The sequence below is a fragment of the Dama dama genome, chromosome 27 (assembly GCF_033118175.1).
Source record: "Dama dama isolate Ldn47 chromosome 27, ASM3311817v1, whole genome shotgun sequence".
NCBI classification, from domain to species: Eukaryota; Metazoa; Chordata; class Mammalia; order Artiodactyla; family Cervidae; genus Dama; species Dama dama.
The window spans coordinates 36,060,930-36,082,561 of NC_083707.1; the positions used below are offsets into that span (position 1 = coordinate 36,060,930).

At 44.3% G+C, this 21,632-nt stretch overlaps 1 protein-coding gene across 1 annotated transcript in view; it reads right to left on the reverse strand.

Annotated features, from left to right (window-relative positions):
- Positions 1–21,632, reverse strand: part of COLEC12 (collectin subfamily member 12) — a 177,949-nt gene that overhangs the window by 14,423 nt on the left and 141,894 nt on the right. The window contains exons 4-5 of the mRNA XM_061130846.1: positions 15,247–15,345; positions 13,130–14,176 (exon numbers count right to left, since the gene is read on the reverse strand). Of these exons, the coding sequence (XP_060986829.1) occupies positions 13,130–14,176; positions 15,247–15,345 (1,146 nt within the window). The remainder of the gene's footprint in view (positions 1–13,129; positions 14,177–15,246; positions 15,346–21,632) is intronic.

Consider the following 21,632-nt stretch of genomic DNA (forward strand, 5'->3'; position numbering starts at 1 on the left):
TTGCAACCCCAAGGACCAGAGAAGGCAATGGCACCCCACTCCAGTACTCTTGCTTGGAAAATCCCATGGATGGAGGAGCCTGGTAGGCTGCAGTCCATGAGGTTGCGAAGAGTCGGACCCGACTGAGAGACTTCACTTTCATGCATTGGAGAAGGAAATGGCAACCCACTCCAGTGTTCTTGCCTGGAGAATCCCAGGGACGGGGGAGCCTGGTGGGCTGCCGTCTATGGGGTTGCACAGAGTTGGACACAACTGAAGCAACTTAGCAGCAGCAGCAGCAACCCCAAGGACTGTAGCCCACCAGGCTCCTCTGTCCATGGGATTCTCCAGGCAAGAATACGAGTGGGTTGCATTTCCTTGAGATAACTTCTCTCTTATTTCCTCCTCATTCCATCGATCTGATGAATATTTATTAACTACCTATTGTATGACAAGCACCATGTAAGGTGTGGGGTAAGGGGTTGAATTGGACTAAAAAGATGCCATGGAGTGTTGAGAGACTCTGTCCTGTAATTCCCCCATCGCACCAGCCTGGCCTCTCCTCTCTGCTCCTCCGCTGCGGTGCCCCTGTCCCTCCAATGGTGCTGTGGGAACACGGAGGTCCTCAGGGCCAGGCCTCACTATGGACCAGTTCACCGGGCCGGGAGGTCTCTGTTGGGGGTGCTCTCAGGGCCAGCTGAGGAGGACCAGTTTCATTTTTCCCAGTGATGCAAACAGTGCATCAAATGCATCTAATAATGCAAATAGGTTTTGGGCTTCCCTGGTGGCTCAGACTGTAAAAATCCACCTGCAATACAGGAGACCTGGGTTGGGAAGATCCCCTGGAGGAGGGCATGGCAACCCACTCCAGTATTCTTGCCTGGAGAATCCCATGGACAGAGGAGCCTGGCGGGCTACAGTCCATGGAGTTGCAAAGAGTCAGACACAACTGAGTGCCTAAGCACAGTACACAGGGAAGGTAGACTAGAGAAAGCAATAGGTGCAGCATCTCACTGGCAAGGGAGGGAAAAAAATCGTTTTCCTCCAAAGGAGGAAAAAGCAGTTCCCCCTTAAAAAGGCAGGGAGGGGTTTGGGGGAAGGGAAGCAAATACCTGCTCATCTCTCCTTGCTCCAAAAGGCGGTTCACTTAACGTGGGGTTGTCCTGTTTTCTCTGAGTTCTCAAGAGTAACATCGACATCACACAATACATCACAACCAGGATTTGTATGAAAATGACAGGGTGAGGTACCTTCACATACAGTGTATCACGTGACCTTCGTCTATGGCATAGGAGTCCCACAGCACATCTGAGGACATGCAGGGCCAGAGACACAAAGCTGTTTGTTCAGAGTTACTGAGCAACTCAAGACAGATCTACCCAGGGCAATGGGGCTTCCCAGGTGGCACTAGTGGTAAAGAATCCACCTGCAATGCAGGAGACCTGGGTTCAATCCCTGGGTCAGGAAGATCCCCTGGAGAAGGGAATGGCAACCCACTCCAGTATTCTTGCCTGGGGAATCCCATGGACAGAGGAGCCTGCCAGGCTACAGTCCATGGGGTCACAAAGAGTTGGACATGACTGGGCGACTGACATAGCACACGCATGGGAGTAAGATAGGTCCAGTTACCATCAGGGGGAGGAGTTGGGGCAGGAATTCGGGGCTTCTCGTGTTGAAATGAACACATCGTGGAGGACACTGTGCTCAAATATTCCGCTGCCTGGAATCTTAGAGCATCTGAGGTCTCGCTATTCTACAGGGACAAGTATAAGGGCTCCACACCCATTCTCTGGATGGAAGCACAGAGTCTTGGAGGCTGGAAGGACCGAAGTGCGGGGGAGAGGCAGGATTGGTGGGACTCCCACGCTCAGTTTTCCCTGTCCCCCTCCACCAGCACACCTCCCCACTGACTGGTCAGGACAGAACGGTGAAGCAGGCTTTCCCACCTCAGGAGGGGGATCTCTGTTCCCTCCACCCCAGACCCTAGCGGACATCACTGCATCCACATACCATCCACGTCCATGGCCAGCCCTCCATCTCTGCCCTCCCTCTGCAGAAGCCTAGGTCCTGGGCTCAGCTTTGCTTCCTTGAGCCTACCCATGACATTGCCCCTGGACTTTCAGGCCGGACCCTCTACGGAGCTGTGAGTTTATGCCGAACTAGCACGCGCTAATGCTAGCGCTGGCTTCAATGCGTTCCTTTTGGGGTTATCTGCCCCGTAAGTCAGAGACTTTGGGGTGAAACACCTTCTTCCTGAATCCATCTTACTGACTTTTGTCCATCTGCTCCTGTTGGCTCCTCCTTACCATCAGCTCTCCAGGCCTCTGGCTCCTCATCTCCATCCCATTAATGGATGGTCCATTTTCTCTGGGATGTCCAGCCAGCATCTCCAACCTGGTGTATCTACAGTGATCTTGTCATCTCTGCTGTTCATGCCCTCCTCCCATCACCTCTTATCCCACTGCATCATCACAGCCGTCTCATCACCATCCTCCTGCCGCTGTCTCTCTTCCTCTCTCGCCCCTGTCCCCTCTGTCTTTCTGGTAGATTTTTACGGTTACCTCTCAACTGCTCTTTCTACCTGATCTGTCTCCATGCATCTCACTCTGCATCTTTCACACATTTGTCTTCCTTACACTCAGCTCTGGATCCCACTTGCTCCAGAAGACCCTCTTGGTCCTCTGGTGTCAAGGTTCTATGACCTGGTCTCACGTGTGTTGATTCATCCTCCTCTGCACTTGTGCAAATTTCTTCTCTCAGAATTCCCTCTGCCCGTATCCATCTGGAAAATTCCTGCTCACCCACCATGTAATCCTCCCAGGTCACACCAGGTGGAAGTTTTCCCTCCTTCTGTGATGTTTAGTCCTTGCTTCTTCTTCGAGGACCCTTCCCCATCTAGTAGCTAGATTACAGGCCACAGTCATTATCCAGCAAGTGTTTGTCAAATCAATGTGCCTCATGGGTCAAAAAGCCCATTGCAGGCTTCCCTGGTGGTAAATAATCCACCTGCTAATGTGGCAGATACAGATTCGATCCCTGGTCCTGGAAGATCCCACATGCTGGGGAGCAACTAAGCCCATGCATCACAACTACTAAGCCTGTGCTCTAGAGCCTGGGAACCACAGCTACTGAGCCCACATGCCCTAGAGCCTATGCTCTGCAACACGAGAAGCCACTGCAATGAGAAGCCTGCACACAGCAAGGAAGGGTAGCCCTTGCTGGCCGCAACTAGAGAAAGCCCTCACAGCAACAAAGACCCAGCACAGCCAAAAATAAATAAATAAATTTTTATATATAAAAAAAAAATAGAAAGCCCGTTGCATTAGTGCTAACATTTTGGGTCCAGCAGAGACTAGAAGGGAGAGATTCTAGGGTAATAGTGTCCTGCCTGGTGACCTTCACCTCATTCTAAGAATTCACCTCCACTCAATCTCTGTATCAGGTTGACCCTGGCTGCCAGTACAGAGTGGCCATGGGGAGATGTCCTCCCAACTCTACTCGTACTTCTGAACTGATCCTGTGATCTTTTACCCATAATTTGATTTTTTTTTCCTGTTTAATCTGAGGAGGCTCATTAAACAGCCTAGCCATTTAGGAAAGCCAGAGGGGGAGTTTTCACTGCCAGATGGATCTCCTTTAAAAAGGTAACTTAGCTCCTTTGTGTAGTTGAGAAACAATGTCTCAGAGATTATTAGTGGGGAAGGTGGCCTGTGTGTTCCTCCGTAACACATGCAGCATGATGGAAGGTTCTAGTGGAACAATACTGACAATAGGCCAAAACAAACAGAAATCTAATTTATTTGGAATAAAGGCAAAAATAAAAGTAACCCCCCCCCCCACAACTACTTCTGTTTTGTTCATATTCTATGTTTGACCTTAAGAAATCCAAATAATGAGGAAGATCTGTTGGGAAATTCAAGTGCTTTAGAAATTCTTTATTCTCTTTATGGATTTGCCAATAACCAGTGTTGCTCTATCATGCATGACTGGGGTTGGTGTTGTACTCACAAGTTATGGGAAATGAGTTCACCCATGCCCAGGAAATAGTGCCCATTCCAGGGCCTGTCTCCCTGTTCTGAATGTTTCGACAGACCCATGTGGCAGAGAGTTGTATTTCTTCCAGAACACCCTCCTCCGGTTGCCAACAGAATTCCAAAAACATATGATTCTCTCTTCCCCTCCTGACATGAATCCAAGACCTTCTTTACCTGGGGTGACAGCTTTTCATGAATCTTCTTTCTTTCTGGGATCGGGTAGTATATGGTGTTTGGCTATTTCTCTCTGAACTAAAGTTACACTTGAATATCCTCACCCCCCTCCACAAAGAATCATGGCTTATTTTAATAATGGCATAAAAATGCAGACCTCACAGTCAACACAAAATACCAACTGATACTAATTTCCAGATGTTGAGAAGGAAGGGAATAAAATATTGGGAGGAGATGCAAGTTTTTGCCTTGGATAAAGTCTAAAATCCTACTTGTGATGGATTTCCTAGCTGGATTAGGATAAAAACTGAATTTTTCATATGAAGCACTACATCCATCACAAGTAGACTATCTGCATATTCAAAGAGACACATGTATCCCAATGTTCACTGCAGCACTATTTACGATAGCCAGGACCTGGAAGCAACCTAAATGTCTATCAATTGATGAATGCATAAAGAAGATGTGGTACATATATATGATGGAATGTTACTCAACCATAAAAAGGAATGAATTTGAGTCAGTTGAACTGAAGTAGATGAACCTAGGGCCTGTCATACAGAGTGAAGTAAGTCAGAGAAAAACAAATATCATATACCAACCCTTATATATGGAGTCTAGCACAAGGGTCTTGATGAACCTATTTGCAGGGCAGGAATGGAGATACAGACGTGGAGAACAGACAGAACTGGGAAAGGAGAAGGTGGGATGAATTGAAAGAATAGTACTGAAATATGTAAATTACCACGTATAAAATACATAGCTAGTGAGAAGCTGCTTTATAACACAGGGAGCCCAGCCTGACATTCTGTGACAACCTAGAGAGGTGGGGTGAGAGTGGAAGGGAGGCTCAAGAGGGGTGACCACCACAACTTTGTAAAGCGATTATCCTCCAATTAAAAAAACAAACACGTTCTCTGTTATATTAAAAAGTTTAATATAATGTTTTACATTCATGGCTGTGGATAAACTCCTAGCAGGCACACTGCTAGGACCCACGTCTTCATCCGCAGCTGCCCCAGCCTTGGGAAAATATCACAGAGCTAGAGCCAGAGGCTGGAATTCTGCCTTCAAAACACTGGACTATGTGAAAACATACTCGTGTGCCCTGTACTCGGGGATTCATTCATTCATATACTTGGCTCATTAAGACAATACTTTGCTCACTCCTTAGGACCTAGATATTTGCTATTTATTTCTTTTTAAAAATCACTAAGAAAAAGAGCTAAAACCATTTCAAAAGTCAGGACTGGCTCCTCCTACAAAGCTGATCACGAATGCAAGGGGTATATCTTCCTCTAGCACCTGGGATGCCAGTATTGCTTTTGGCATCTGGATGATGCTAGGATTTTAGGTATTACTTGAATCTTTTTTTGGGGGGAGGGTGCAGCTGTTAAAGTCAAAATAAAATGAAATAAAACATAAGCCACTGATAGTGCCTTAAAAGTGAAAACTCTGAAATAAATGACAAGACAATATTCATGAGCCCATGCAATAACTTGAATTCAGAGTCGAGAAAATGGTGATGCTACATGTGGGGCAGACATGATGTCCTGTACAGAACAGCAAACTGGAGATTTGCTTTCGAGGCCATGTGGTTGGCTGCCTAGCTTGGGATTTTTTTTTTTTTTTTTTTTTTGCCATGTGGCTTGTGCAATCTTAGTTCCCTGACCAGAGATTGAACCCATGTCCCGTGGAGTCCTAACCACTGAACCACCAGGCAGCTCCCGTGACTTGGGACTCTGAAATGCCAGGATACCATGTTGCTGGTAAAGCTGTTGAATGAAGGCTCCAGAAATGCTCGTATGTGACCAAGACCAGAACTCAGAACAGCTGTGTTTGCACTGCCAGCAAAACGTCCTCCCCAGGCTTCTAGGCTCCAGAGCCAGGAGCCTTAAACACCAGAATCCTTTAAACAAACATCTTAAAGAGGATAGGAGACTTTAATATTGTGCTGTTGCTGCTTTGGCCACCAAGCTGCAGGCTTTGAGAAGGGTCAAGCCCTGTGTCATACCCCTGAAATAACTTTACAACTTGTTTTCCAAAAAACTGCTCATGCCTAACGGAAAATAGAGAAACCACTTTAATCCTTACTGCCACTCAACCTCGTGGAGACTTTTATTTTAGAACCACAAGTGGTCAGGTTGGAAGATACAGAAAAATAGTAATCTCATCTGACATATTTTTCTTCTCATGCAGTGAAATGAGTCACATTTATTTAACACCCACATATGAAAAAGTCGTTCTGCTGTGCTTAGGTGAAAAGGGATATACAAATTAAAAGGAAATTTAAGACAGGATATTTGGCAATCGTTTTAAAGAATAATTTGATTCTTGACCTCATGTTCAAGATAGTCAGACATCTGGAAAGCCACGGAAGCTCTTTGTCCACAGAGGAGGATATATTTAAGCCACTGTTTCTCACCAACTGGCCACGGTGTGCTTCAATGTCTTCGAATGCTGCACTCAATAAATGTGGATCAGGATTTCCTTGGTGGTCCAGTGGTTAAAAATCCACCTGCCAACTGCAGGGGACATGGGTTCGATCCCTGACCTGGGGAGATCCCACACTCCCCGGAGCAATTAAGCCCTTTTGTGCCACAACTACTGAGCCCACTCGTCCTAGGGTCTGAGTGCTGCAACAAGAGAAGTCACTGTGATGAGAAGCCTGTGCACCATAACGCAAGAGTAGCCCCCAGGAGAGCCAAAAATAAATATATAACGTGGATCAAAAATGAGTGAAAGTCAGAGACTGGCAGCACCCAGTCTGATTCCTCTCCAGGGCTGGGCACTGGGAAGCCAGCAGTAAGAACTTCTGAACTCCCATCAACCTTAAAGCCCGCGTCGGAACAACTGTGTTCTTTGTGGACATGAATGTTGTCTTCCACGGTGATGTACTGGTTGGGGCTACAGCAGAGGGAAAAACTTGGACAGGAACCGAACATACTCACACTTGGGTATGAATATTGGCTAAACCTCTGCCAGGCACTGCACTGTTTTATTTACATTATCTCATTAAATCCTTATAACTGTAATAGGTAGACAGATACTTGGTACTCATCTCCAGGACTCTCTGGCTCCAGAGCTCTTGTTCTCATCACTAAAACTCATGGTCCTCCCAGAAGAGCAGGTGCAGAGAACTGTCTGGTTGTACTAGGGGGATGTGATTTACGCCTACATGTATTGCAGGAGTAGCTTAGGGTGTGAGGTGAACTTGCTGCCTAACAGTGTGTTTTATGAAGTCTTCCATGTGCCAAATTAGGATAAAAAACATTACATTATTTGCAACAAAAAAAAAAATAAGCCTTTCATAAGGTTCCGGTGTTTATGGAGATAGAGATCATTGTTGTCAGGATTCAATTTCGTTGTTGTTCACTTGCTCAGTTGTCTCTGACTCTTTGCAACCCCATGGACTTCAGCATGCCAGGCTTCCCTGTCCTCCACTATCTCCTTGAGTTTGCTCAAACTCATGTCCATTGAGTCGGTGATGCCACCCAACCATCTAATCCTTTGTCACCCCCTTCTCCTCCTGCCCTCAGTCTTTCCCAGAGTCAGCGTCTTTTTCAATGAGTCAGCTCTTTGCATAAGGTGGCCAAAGTATTGAAGCTTCAGCTTCAGCATCAGTCCTTCCAATGAATATTCAAGGTTGATTTCCTTTAGGATTGACTGGTTTGATCTTGCTTCCATGGAACTCTCAAGAGTCTTCTCCAGGATTCAGTACAGGACTTCATATCTAGTTCCAAATGATCACCTTGCTCAGCCATCTGATCCATCAGCTTCACGTTTCAGTTCCTAATGAGGCACACGTTTGCTGTGGCTGAACTGTGCCAGAAGCATTTGGGTTCTTGGACTGCAAGTCACCAAGAATTTCCTGGAAAGCATCAGGGTATTCTGAATCTTGCAGAGGCAAACCTAACCTAGGCTGATATTAATCCCACCCTGCTCCTTCCTGCTCCATCCCATCTCTCCCTCATCCCCGGGGGTGAGATCTGGTACAGAGAAAGAGGGAAAGGTGCCAGAGATGAAGAGTGGGAGGAACCATTGGAATTTGGAAGCTGGATCCCTTTCCCAAGCCTCTGGTTCTCTTGGAATCGCTGGTGGGCATTCCCGTCCTGGAGGAAGTCGAACAGATTAAATAGAAAGGGGGTGTCTTGGCTTGAGAAGTTTCTCAGGTCAACTCACAGAAAGCGCAGCTAATGAACAGACCAAGCATGAATGTTAGTGGGATGTAAGGAGAGAATAACATGGGAACAAACACATTAGCATATGTAACATAGATAGCCAATGGGAATTTGCTGTTTGACTCAGGAACTCAAACTGAGGCTCCGTAACAACCTAGAGGGGTGGGATGGGGAGGGAGGTCCAAGAGGGAGGGGACATAGGCATACCTATGGCTGATTCATGCTGATGTTTGGCAGAAACCATTACAATACTGTAGAGCAATTATCCTTCAATTAAAATGAATTTAATTACAAAAAAAAGTAAATGGGAAAGCAAACGAGAAAAAGAAGATACCATTCAGAAACCAAGCTCTGAGGCCTTTCAGAGCCAGAGCCAGAAATCCCATCCTAAGAGACATCTCCCACTTAATACGTCTAAACAGGCCTTTCTTTCTGCGTCTCCTGATCAGTACCGCCATTCACCTCGTTGTCGTCATTGTTCACCTGCTCCGTCGTGTCCGACTCTTTGTGACCCCATGGACATGCATGCCAGGCCTCCCTGTCCATCACCAATTCCCAGAGTTTACTCAAACTCATGTCCATTAAGTCGGTGATACCATCCAACCATCTCAACCTCTGTCACCCCCTTCTTCTCTTGCCCTCAATCTTTCCCAGCAACCACCTTGTTGCTCAAGCTAAGTACTTGGGAGATGCCCATTCCTCCCCCCTGCTCATGTGTGATCCATCTATGAGCCTTGTCCAGCTCCTCACAGCTGGCCTGATCCCGTGTCCAGTTTCTGCCCACAGCACTCCATTCCATCAATGTACCGGTGTCTCTGGGCTGCCCCTTTGGACTTGGGACACTTTGGGGAGGGAAATCCAGAGTCTTGCACACCAAATGTGATCAAGAAGGGATCTGGGTGGGCTCTGAACATTCACAGCCCCTCCAGCCCATGCGTTCCTCACCCTGCGGGCGTGGCCACAAAAGGCCAGTTAGGACTATTGTCTGGGGAAGGGCAGGGCTGCCCTTGATTCTCTCTTCAGGATTCCTCCTGACCAAGAAGACCCACTTTGGTCATGCATGCTACTACCATCCATCCCAAGTCACCCACAATGGGTCCCTCACCCCTCATTGGACCACTGCCTCCAGGATCACTTCCTGGTTATCTGTTCTTCCCCCAGCACCCAGGATTACCTTTCAAAACTATAAATCAGGTCATGTCACCACCTTCCTTAAAACTCCCTCGCACACTTAGAATGAAATCCCATCTCCTTGCCCTCATAGGCTCCCCTGGGGTGGCCAGGAGGGAGGGCATGTATTTTCTGTGATTATCTATGGGGTTTGCATCACAAGCTTTGCACCAGATAGTCTGGGCTCAGATCCCATTTAGCTACTTATCATTTCTGTAAACTTAAGCAAGTTCCTTAAAGCCCTCGAAGCCTTAGTTTCCTTATGTATAACTGGCAATGAGTTTTTGAGCACCTACTTTACAGAGTGGGTATCACAGGAGTAATTCATGAAAAGCCCTCATTACACTCATACTTAACTTCAGTTGATAAAAATAATCAGAACAACGGAAACATTACCTCACTTAAAGCCAGGCTCTGAATCTATTTATTGTTAATAAATATCTGAATCTAGATATTGTTAATCTATTTATTGTCATTTATTGTTGTTGTCTGGTCGCTAAGTCGTGGCCAACTCTTCACGACCCCATGGACTGTAGCCCCCCTTCTCCAAGGAAATGACATCTCCAAAGACATTTATAGCTAGAAACTATCCAGAATACCATGTTAGGATTGTTGAGGGTATTACAACTTTAAGAGACAATTAGAAAGCACTTATTTTATGAGACTGCAAGTCTGCTGAGATTTCTCCTCATTCTGAATTTCAGTCGAGAAGGAATAGGGGAAAAGAAATAATAAATATAGGTAACAAATCAAGCACTGAAGGACTGTCTGGCTGTGTGAAAGCCCACTCTTTATAAAGAGTACGACTCTCACCTACAGTACCTCTGACAGGCGTTGTCCAGCCCCTCTATAGCTGGGGCACACACACGGTTCACAGAACCCATTCTATTTTCAAGCAACAGCAATTTTTATAAGGAACACTATATAAAAACTAAAACTTATTTTCCTTTAATGAGTACCCACTAGTCTTTGTTTCACCCTCTGGAGTGCCTCAGATGTCATTTAAAATCTCTTCCACATGACAGCCTTTTGAATAGTTATAAACAGCTGCCTTATTCCCCACTAAGCAGTCTCTCCTATAGGTTAAAGTTCCAGGTTCTTCGATCCTTCTTCACAGCACATGGTTTCTAGACCCCATCACCCTGATCCTATTTTTCTGAGCATGCTGGTCTGTGAGCATCCCCTGTTGATCGGACTCCCCAACATACACACTATCCTCTGGGAGTGGTTCTGCCATGCTAAAAGGAGGAAGTATCACTTCCCTCATTTTGGATATCATGTTTTTTATTAATACAGCAAAAGATCATATGATCTTCCCTGGCAGACACACTGAGTTGCTTTACAGTCTACTAAAATGCCCGATGCTTTTCATGCACACTTCCTCTAAGTCATGCCCCCCACATCAACATTCCTGTTTGGTCTTCTCTATCTACAAGTGGGGATTTTTGTCTTCCCCCATCTATTTCATTTTGTTGGCATCCCTTTACTGTTTCAGCCTCTGCAGATCATTTTGCATCAGGATTCTCTGACCTGTTAGTTAGTGTACACAGTTTCACACACACGAGTACTGGATGTCATCCATGTCCTCATGCTAGTCCCTGCAAAGTTATTGAGCAGGTCCCTGCCATCTGCCACTCAGCTCTGCTTCCAGGCTCAGAGGGGCTCATTTAACTATCACTCTTTATACGCATTCAACTAGCATGGCAGTCACACCCAAGGGTGACTCCCAGTGACTCATGCCCTTGTATAATCCTTTCGCCTTAAGCATGGAACCTGTAACTTGCTTCTGACCAACTGTATATGGCAAAGGTGATGGGATGTCACTCCCTTGACCAGGTTACATTATATAAGATTCTATCTTTTCAGGCTGGAGCGAGAGAGACTCCCTTACTGGGTGTAAAGAAGCTGCAATGGTTTGAGATGGCCACACGGCAAGGGGCTGGGGTGACCTCTAGGACCTGACAGCCCATCTTACCATCCCGATTCCCAACAGATGAATTCTGCCAAGAACCTGAAGGAGTGTGGAAATGAGGCTTTCCCTAGTCAAGACTTTGATGAAACCACAGCCCCTCACTGAGCCTGCATCTGGGCAAGACCCTAAGCAAAGGATACACCTATGCTGTGCCCAGATTCCTGACCACAGAAACTGTGAGATAAGAAATGGGTGCTGTAAGTGCTGAGTTTTTAGCAATTTGCCATGCAGCACAGAAAACGAATACAACAAATAAACCCATCTAATTGGTCTATCATCCAGCACTGATTGCTCCACCTTGTTCTGAAGGGTATCACTGCCAGGAGCCTCGCTGACGTCTGGATATGCTATTTTTCATTCTCCTACTTTAAACAATATACTATCTCTGTTACTGTCAGGAAATAAAATGAAGTTCACTGGCCTCCTTCTTAGTGAAGTCATTCTGATGATTATTGCTTTCCTGAAAGCTCAAAAATGATCTGATCTAATCCAAGGACTTTCAGTTTATATGGATGACCTGGTTTGGAGCAAAACTCAGATTTTATATGTAAGTCACATAATTTCCCTCCTCTGTGGCCTTACAGTTACTGTGATGGCCAATCATCCATTGTTCATGGCACTTGGAAGTCGGAACCTCTTAATGATCACTCCATGATCTAAAAGATTGAATCTTTCTTCCAAAAGAGCCCAATTTATAATGGCATTGAAATAGCTAGGCACTGAAAAATTCCAAATTAACAAGTCTTTCATTCATAAACATTTAATGGAACGTCTTTAAGCACTGTCCACAAATTCTTAGTTATGCTTCGCTTCCTTTCGAGAAATAGAACTTAATTCCCTTCTCCTTTGAGTGTGAGATGGACTTAGTGACTTGTTTCTAAAGAAGAGGATATGGTGGAATGATGGTATGTGACTTTTGAGGCTAGGTCATAAAAGACATCTTGGCTTCCTTCTTTCTGTTTCTCTTGGATCATTTGTTCTGGAGGCAGCCAGCTGCCCTGCTGTGAGGACATTCAAGCATTTCACATAATGAGGAACCAAGGCCACCTGCCAATAACCAACAAGCCCAAGAGCCATAAGAATGAGACATCTTGGAAGCAGCTCCTCAGCGCCAATTAAAGCTTCAGAAGACTACAGCCCCAGGGCTTCCCTGGAGATCCAGTGGTTAATTCTGGGGAGATGAGTTCCATCCCTGTTCCAGGAAAATTCCACATACCTCAGGGCAACTAGGCCCAGGTGCCACAGCTACTGAAGCCCCCAAGCACCTGGAGTCCATGCTCTGCAACGAGAAGCCACTGCAATGAGAAGCCCATGCACCACAACTAGAGGAGCCCCTACTTGCCGCAGCTAGAGAAAGTCTGTGAGCAGCAATAAAGACCTCCCTGCCCCAGCACAACCAAAAATAGGTAAATAAGAAGACTATATTTCCAGCTATCATCTTAACTACAACTTCATGAGAGATACTGAGCCAAAACCACCGACTTACACTAAGCTACTCCCGAATCCCTGACCCACAGGAACTACAAAATAATACAGGCTTACTGTTTTAAATTGTCAAGTTTTAAGGTCATTTGTTCTACAACCATAGATAACAATGTAAGTTCAGAATTCCCACTTACCTTGCAGGATGGTAAAATTCTTGATGAGCTGACCATGCTTGGAGTCCACCAGCTTCATTTCTTCCATAATCACTGACAAGTTGGCCACTTCCGTGTCCAACCTCGACCTCATCAAATCTTGCTGCATCCTGAGAGAAACAGAATCCAAACGGATGTTGGCCAGCGTGTTATTCAGGGAAGTCAGATCGTCCGTGTGTTTGGTCAGCGTGTCCGTGCACGTGGTCCTGACTTCGTTCAGGTTGCTGGTCAGCGTCCGCAGGTAGTGGGCTGTGTAGCTGATATTGCTGATGATGTTCACAATGTCTGACTCGAAGAGCTGGAAGCGCTCCTCGAGCTGGCTGAACTTGGCCGCCGTTCTGTTCTCCGCATCCCTGTGTACGTCCTGCAGGTCCTTCAGGTTCTGCTCATTGGCTTGGGAGGCTGTGGTGATATTGTCCATCTGCCCTGCGAAGGAGCTGAGCTGGCTGTTCATGTCCTCCAGGGTGTCGTTGTTGGCTTTGGCCAAGGCGGAGTTATTGGCAGCCAGCGTCTGCAGGCTCTGCACCTTCTCCTTCAGCCAATCCGTGTCCTTCTTGGCTTGAAGGAAGACCTGCTGTAGGTTCTGGAAGTCGTTCTTGATGCGCTGGATCGCCTGGCTCGTGTCATCCACAGAGCGCTGCAGGTTCGTGATGAGGTTCCTCTGCTGCAGCTGGGTCAGGTTCAGGTTGTTGAGGTTCATGATGACCACGTTGTGGGAGTACATTTGGCTCTGCAGGTTGCCCTGCAGCACGCTCGTGTCCTGCTGAAGATTCGTGACGTAGCCGTTATACGCCTGCAGGGTTTTGTTGACAGTGGTGATGAGGAAGGAGTTATTCTCCAAAGTTTCCTTCAGTTGACTCTGCCGGTCCACCAGCGCGTCCCCGCTTGCCTGTAACTTCTCCAGCGTATCTTTGTTCTTGCTGGTCTTTTCCGTGATCTCATGAAGCTGCTGACGGAGATCCAGGATGTCCGACCTGAAGGTGGAGAGTTCTGAGTTGGTGCTGAGTGCTTTCTTTCCCGTTTGGTCCCCTGGAATCAGACATGTGTGTTACTCAGGTTGGTGGGATGGAGATGTGTTGGGGTGAGGTCACAGATTCCCAAGAATAAAATGGAGTTTTATTCATAACTGGAATGTGCTCTATTTCAGACAGAAAACTTGTGTGATGTGCTCACTGCATGCATTAGTAAAATCTACATCTCTGTTAGACCTGGGTCCTCAGGAATTGGAAAGGGTGCAAAATACCAGCACAGATTAACCTGGGTGAACACTTTTCCCAGGAAAGGAAGGGGAATTTACTTGCTTCTAGAGCACTAGGAAGGATGACAAGAAGGCAATAACCTATTTGTTAAGTTCACCAAAATTATTCTTTTAAAAATTGGGGGAAAAAAAATCACATAATAAAATAGGCTAGAATCTTCTATTTCTTAAAATCACCAAAATTCTTCTTTAAAAAGTTGGGGGGAAAAAAAAATCACAGGATAAAATAGGCTGGAATCTTCTATTTCTTAAAATTAATTTCTACAATTATTTTGTGCAGTTTAAAATATTTCAAATAAGAATTTACCAAGCATTTTATAAAAGAGCTTTTGATAAAGGGTATTTGTGGTTTTTTTCCATCAGGATTGATCTTCAGATTTTATTTGGTACACAATAGTATTTTTGAGGGGGGAGGGGATTCAACTTCAAAATTGGTCCTTAATTTTAAAATTTTGAAGCTTTTGAATTAAATCATGAGGAAAGATTAACACAAATATGAAAGGTTAAGGTCTTTCCAGGTGAATGTGAGTTTAGAGCCCTGTCATTCTTAAAAACAAAACAAAACAAAACTGTGGTCATTTACATAGAGTTGAGTTAGGGCAGCTGTCCCCAACCTCTGGGATCTAATGTCTGATGACCTGAGGTGGAGCTGATGTAATAAGAATAGAAAAAAAGTGCACAGTAAATGTGATGCACTTGAGTCATCCCCAAACCATCCTCCCTCCCACCCTTGGTCAGTGGAAAAATTGTTTTCCATGAAATCAGTGCCTGGTAACAAGAAGGTTAGGGACCGCTGAGTTACAGGGATTCAACTTCATAGTTCATGTTCATTGCAGATTACCTAATTTTTTCAGGTCGCTTTCCACTGCTGTGAGCTTGTCATCATAGGTTTGGCGAGATGTCTCCATGCCACCTGTAACATTGTCCATTTTCTCTACAACTAAGATTTGGAAATCAATGGATTAATGCACATACCTGCTCACATTTTATCTTTCAGTTTCAACAAAAGATCATTTCATGATAGAATAAAGGAAACAGAATAAAACAAAAAGTATAAATGAAATCAAATCTAGGGGGAAAGCCATTCTTTTAGGAAAATAAATAACGTACTTGTTGCAAACCCCAATGGCAGTTTAGTTGGTTGAGAACTCTAGGTTCTTAGCTGTTCTCATGATTATGTTGTGCCTTGGGGACTCAAGAAATAGTTTAGAACTCACTAAATTTTTTTGTATTATAAAAGTCCTCAATTTGTATTATCATTTATATTAATTTCTATAGGTGGAAGCATAACACTGTAATTTATTTACAAAATTGTGTCACTCAGACTCCCTGCCATTCTTGGCAGGTGTGACTCACTTATCTGCAAGGAGATGCCACAGCAAAGAACATCTAGCTCAAGTTTATACATAAAGTCCTAGTAAAAGAGATGCGAAGTCAAGGGTGTTTGCCACTCTGTCCTGAGTTCACCACTAAGGCCTGACAATCTGCTTCTCCTTAGTGACATGTGAATCTTTAACAGTTCACAAGAAGACGCCCAAGTGGATTTCCAAATAATAATAATTTCCCAAGAAGACTTCTCCCCCAGCATTTTCCTGACTGTATATGATTGGAAAAGTTAGTGATGCAGTGTTAAATGAAAGCCACTGTTCTTATTCATTCTCAGAAGAATTAATTCTCTATGATTATAAATTTATCATCCTAAAATGTCTAGGAACTGTCTCCTAAGGCAAAGGAAGCAAAAGCAAAAATAAACAAATGGAACCTAATTAAACTCAAAACCTTTAGCACAGCAAAGGAAACCCCTGACAAAATGAAAAGATAACCGACCGAATGAGAGAAGATATTTGCAAATGAAATGATTCATAGGGGTTCTTATCCAAAATATATAAACCGCTTATACAACTCAACATCAAAAAACAAGCCAATTTAGAAAATGGGCAGAAGACCTGAATAGACATTTTCCCAAAGAAGATATATAGATGGCCAACAGATAAGTGAAAAAATGTTCCACATCACTCATCACCAGAGAAACACAAGTCAAAACCACAATGTCAAAACCACAATGTCTCACACTGGTCAGAAAGTCTACAGATAACAAATACTAGTGAGGATGTGGAGAAAAGGGAACCCTAGTATACTATTGGTGACAGTGTAAATTAGTATAGCCACTACGGAGAACAGTAAGGAGGTTCCTTAAAAAACTAAAAACAGAACTACCACATGATCCAGCAATTCCACATCTGGGTATGTACCTGAAGAAAATGAGAACACTAATTTGAAAAGATATGTGCACTTCGATGTTCATAGCAGCAATGTTTGCAATAGCCGAGATAAGGAATCATCTAAGTGACCATCAGTGGAAGAATGGATCAAGAAGATGTGATGCTTATATACACAATGAAATATTAGTCATAAAAAAGAATGAAATTCTGCCATTTGCAACAGCGTGGAAGGACCTGGGGGGTATTGTGTTTAGTGAAATAAGTCAGACAGAGAAAGATGAATACTGTATGATGTCACTTATATGTGAAATCTTAAAAATAAAACAAGCTAATATAGTATACATAACAAAACAGAGACAGACTCACAGATACAGAGAACAAACTAGTGGTTACCAGTTGCAAGAGGGGAGAGACAAGAGGGGTAGGAGATTAAGGGATACAAATTATGAATAAAATGAAAAACAAAGATATATTGTATAGTGCAGGGAAATATAGCCATTATTTTGTAATAACTTTAAATGGAATATAATCTGTAAAAATATTGAATCAATTATGTTCGACACCAAAACTAATATAATATTGTCAATCAAATATCTCCAATAAAAATATAGAAACGAATAAAGTATACAAAGTGAAAAAAAAAAGCATGTCAAGTAAGAGTGTCTCTCTCCAGAAGTGACTCCCATGAAATCTAACCTCCAGCAGCTTGAGATCAAGGCTGACTGTCCCTCTTGGTATTGACAGCTTTTGAAAAAATGATGACTCATTTTCTAAAGTTTATATATGGTTTATATATATATATATGGCTATGGTTTATATATTACTTGTGGGCCAATGGATCCAGTCTAGTTTATTCAGCAAGCCTTCCAGCCATGCAGGACCACGTGAGAAGATTCTTGGAGCTCTCGTCAGGGAGCAGATGTATGTTCCCACGCATCTGTGTGACCTAAAGTGAACCAGCCCCAAGGCTCCCGGCACCTTCCCTGGAGAAGCTGGTTGTGCTCTTACCCAGGCTTCTCCAGTCCAGTCATAATGAAATGTGTGGCTTGCATCAAACACTTTCTCCCCCCAAGCCTTTCTATGCATGCTTCTCCCCACCTAGAACATTCTTCCCAGGCTTCTTCCCCAAGCTAAGCCCTCCCTGCTTTTCAAGACTCAGCTGGTCACAACCTGTGGGAAACCTATGCTGAAGCCTATCTTGCTGGGGTCTCTCTCCTGATCACAGGACTCCCATCATGGTGGTGTCATGGTTTCGCTACGTCACTTCAGTTGTGCCTGACTCTCTGCGACCTATGGACTGTAGCCCGCCAGGCTCCTCTGTCCATGGGATTCTTCAGGCAAGAATACTGGAGTGGGTTGCCATGCCCTCCCTCCTCCTGAGGATCTTCTCAACCCAGGGATTGAACCCAAGTCTCTTACGTCTCCTGCATTGGCAGGTGGGTTCTTTACCACTAGCGCCACCTGGGAAGTCCCCGATACCCCTTAGGGCAGGAAAATCGGTGCTGGTTTTATCCCCAGCTCTTAGCTCAGTGTGTGGCGCGTAGTAGGTATTCATCACAGATTTATTCATTATGTTGTTTATTTAAATAAACAAGAATCTGCCTGCTGGCTGCTGAGACTGTGGAAAAAAAATCAACTGAGCTAGAGGTTATGCAAACAAATGTACAAACCAACCCAGGGAGGCCTTGGCATTGGCAATGAGCATGGCATTTAGTTGAATAATTATCTTTTTTTTTTTTCTTTTCAAAAAATTACAATATAGACCCAGAGGTACAGTTAAAATAATCTGAGGGTTGTCTGACAGGCATGCTTATTCCTAGAAACTCCAAAGAACAAAATGTTCATCTGCATTTTAGCGAAGCTACCCTTTAAAAAAATAAAACATGGCATGTTTACAAGTTTAGGTTCAGTTTTGATTCTCAAATCAAAACACAAGCCTCAGTCTGTCCTCAAACCACACACAGGGACCTTAAGTCCTGCCCCTTTTTCCTGGAAACCAGAGAAACCTCTGAATATGCTGACAGGCAGTCATTTTCAACCCTCTCTAATTTGTCTTCCATTTTACTTTTTAAAAACACAGAACTGTCATAGACAGATCATTCAGGTTTGTACAGAGTAAAAGGAATAAATACATTCACTTTAAAAAAATCTGTTAGGTTTCTCTTTGGTGCTAGAAAACTCTTTGCCCCGCGCACAAGGGCTAATGAACTGGTTGGAGGCACCAGGGCGGTGTATCTGTGTTTAAAAATAGAATTTGGATATAAAAGCTGCAAACTTGAGGATTGCAAAGCTGGCAGCTTGCAACTGCTTAAAAATGCTAGACTGATGGAGACCAGAAGCAACACTTGCTGTAATAACACAGCATTTTCACCAGTTTTTACTCTTAACTCAATAGCACAAATTCTCAGTCAGGAAAACAGTGGCAGAAATCCTCTCTGACCCTAAAAACTCCCCGTCTTTGGAAGGAGACCTCAATGTATAGATTGTTCTCACATGAGGAAAACAAACAGGGAACACAGAAGGGTCCAAGCAGTCTGTTTTTTAACATGGTCCCCTTTATTAGAAAGTGTTTCTTGACAGACTTTTATCTTCAAAGTATTACTTTAGGTGTCATATATATGAAACATTGCCCCTCTTCAAATACCCAAAAAGCTCAATTCTCTAGGATAATCCAACAATAACACCTTTTCTATAAAAGTGCTTGGGTTTTTTTTAATTACTTTAAATTGAGGGATAATTGCTTTATAATATTGTGTTGGTTTCTGCCATACATCAGCATGAATCAGCCATAGATATACATATGTCCCCTCCAGTGTTTTTTAAATTTTTTAAAAATTTATTTACTTTTGGCTGCACTGGGTCTTGGTTGCTGCTCAATGGCTTTCTCCAGTTGCGGAAGGGCTTCTCGTTGCAGTGGCTTTTCTTGTGTGAAGCATGGGCTCTAGATCACAGGCTCAGTGGTTGTGGCACACAGGCATAGTTGCCCCACTGCATGTGGGATCTTGCCAGACCAGGCAAGATTGAACCCGTGTCCCCTGCATTGGCAGGCAGATTCTTAACCACTGGACCACTAAGGAAGTCCTATAAAAGTCCTTGATCTGGGCCACTAACCTTTTCCTCCCTTGTCTTGATTCCACCCATTCTTTAAGGTCTACTCTGAATCTCATTGGCCCATTGTGCTAAGCTTTCCCTGATGATCCGATTCCATATCAACAGACCCTGTATCTGAATGGCAATAAAATCAGCCTCTACAAATTGCCTTCCTCTTTCCAAGGTATATCACATCATCATTGCGGTTAATCCCTAGGACTGTTATTTCACACATGAAAAAAATCAAGGCCCAGAGATGTCCAGTAACTTCCTTAGAGTCACACAGCTTATAAGAGACTAAGCGGGATCCCAGGCCAGGCGATCTAACTCCAACATCCATGTTTACTCTTTAATTCCACTTTGCCCCTCATTGAGTATTTCCTTTTCCTAAATATGGTTTCTTCCAAGAAAAATCCCTTGAGAAGAATTGTGTCTTTTTTCTTGTTAAGAAGACCAACTCATGGTCTGCTAGCCTTTTTATTTTTAATATTTATTTTTTATGGCCGGGTTGGGTCTTAGTTGTGGCATGTGGGCTCTACGTTGCAGCACACAGGCTTCTCTCTAGTTGCATTGCATGGGCTCTAGAACATGTGGGCTCTGTAGTTTGTGGCACACAGGCTCCCTAGTTGAGTTGCGTGGGCTCATTTGCTCCACAGCACATGTGATCTTAGCTCCCTGACCCAGGATTGAACCCGAGTCCCTTGTGTTGGAAGGCAGATTCTTAACCACTGGACCACCAGGGAAGTCCCAGGACTATGTCTTCTTTATCTTACCTTTATACTCATCATTCTTAGAGGTCTACCAAGTACTTGTCATGTTTGGGGCAAACATGGACGTGGAGGATCCAGAGATATCGCTCATGACTGGGCCTTGGGGACAAGAAAGAATAGAGTGCAGAGGTCCTGCCTGGTGCTCAGGAGGATGTCTACCAGTTTGACTGTAGGAAACACAACCCTTCATTGGTATCTGGGACTGCCCAGTAATACCAGGTACACTCCCCTGGGGTCTAATAAAGACATGTCTACCTTGAACACTATTTCAGGTTTCATTACAAAAATACTGTCTGGTGGGAGGGTGTTATCCTTGATTCTTACAACACCTACACAGTGTGGTCTGATGCTCATTTGAAAGCCTGCTTACCCAGCTGTAATGCTACCTTGCAGCAGTAAGCAGCAAGGCAGACATCTGTGACTAGGGATGCTGTATTAGAGGAGATTCTTACTGAGAAAGATTCAGATGTCTTTCTTCCTTATCTAAAATCCCTTAAGGTAGCATCCTGCTGGGCAGGACCACTAAATAGGATTTTCCTGTTCAGGGAATTGTCCAGAGAAAAAAACAGCCCACTGAACTTAGAAGGTGGCTTCTGCCTGAATGATAAATAGTCCAGGACAGAGGGTGCAGCAAGCTGTAACCATCCAAGAATGGGCTTTTTGTAAGGTGGCTGACATGCTGCACGGACACCACTAGGGTACTGACCTGTCTGGGTGACTCAGCAATCCTCTGACTTGTTCAGCAAATTCTCTGGAAGGAACTTAAGTTATATCCTAACTTGTATCTGCATAAGTGACATAAAAAGAGAACTAAAGAACAGTTGGGACTTCCCTGGTGGCTCAGATGGAAAAGAGTCCACCTGCAATGCAGGAGATCTGGGTTTGATCCCTGGGTAGGGAAGATCCCCTGGAGAAGGGAATGGCAACCCACTTCAGTACTCTTGCCTGGAGAATTCCATACACAGAGGTGCCTGCCAGGCCACAGTCCATAGGGTCGCAAAGAGTCAGACATGACTGAGCACCTAACACTAACACACACACACACACACACACACACACACACAGAACAGTTTTGAAGAAAACGCTATGGAGATGACTTTGCAAACTCTGATAAATAACGGAGTTTCTATTTTATTTCCTTCCAA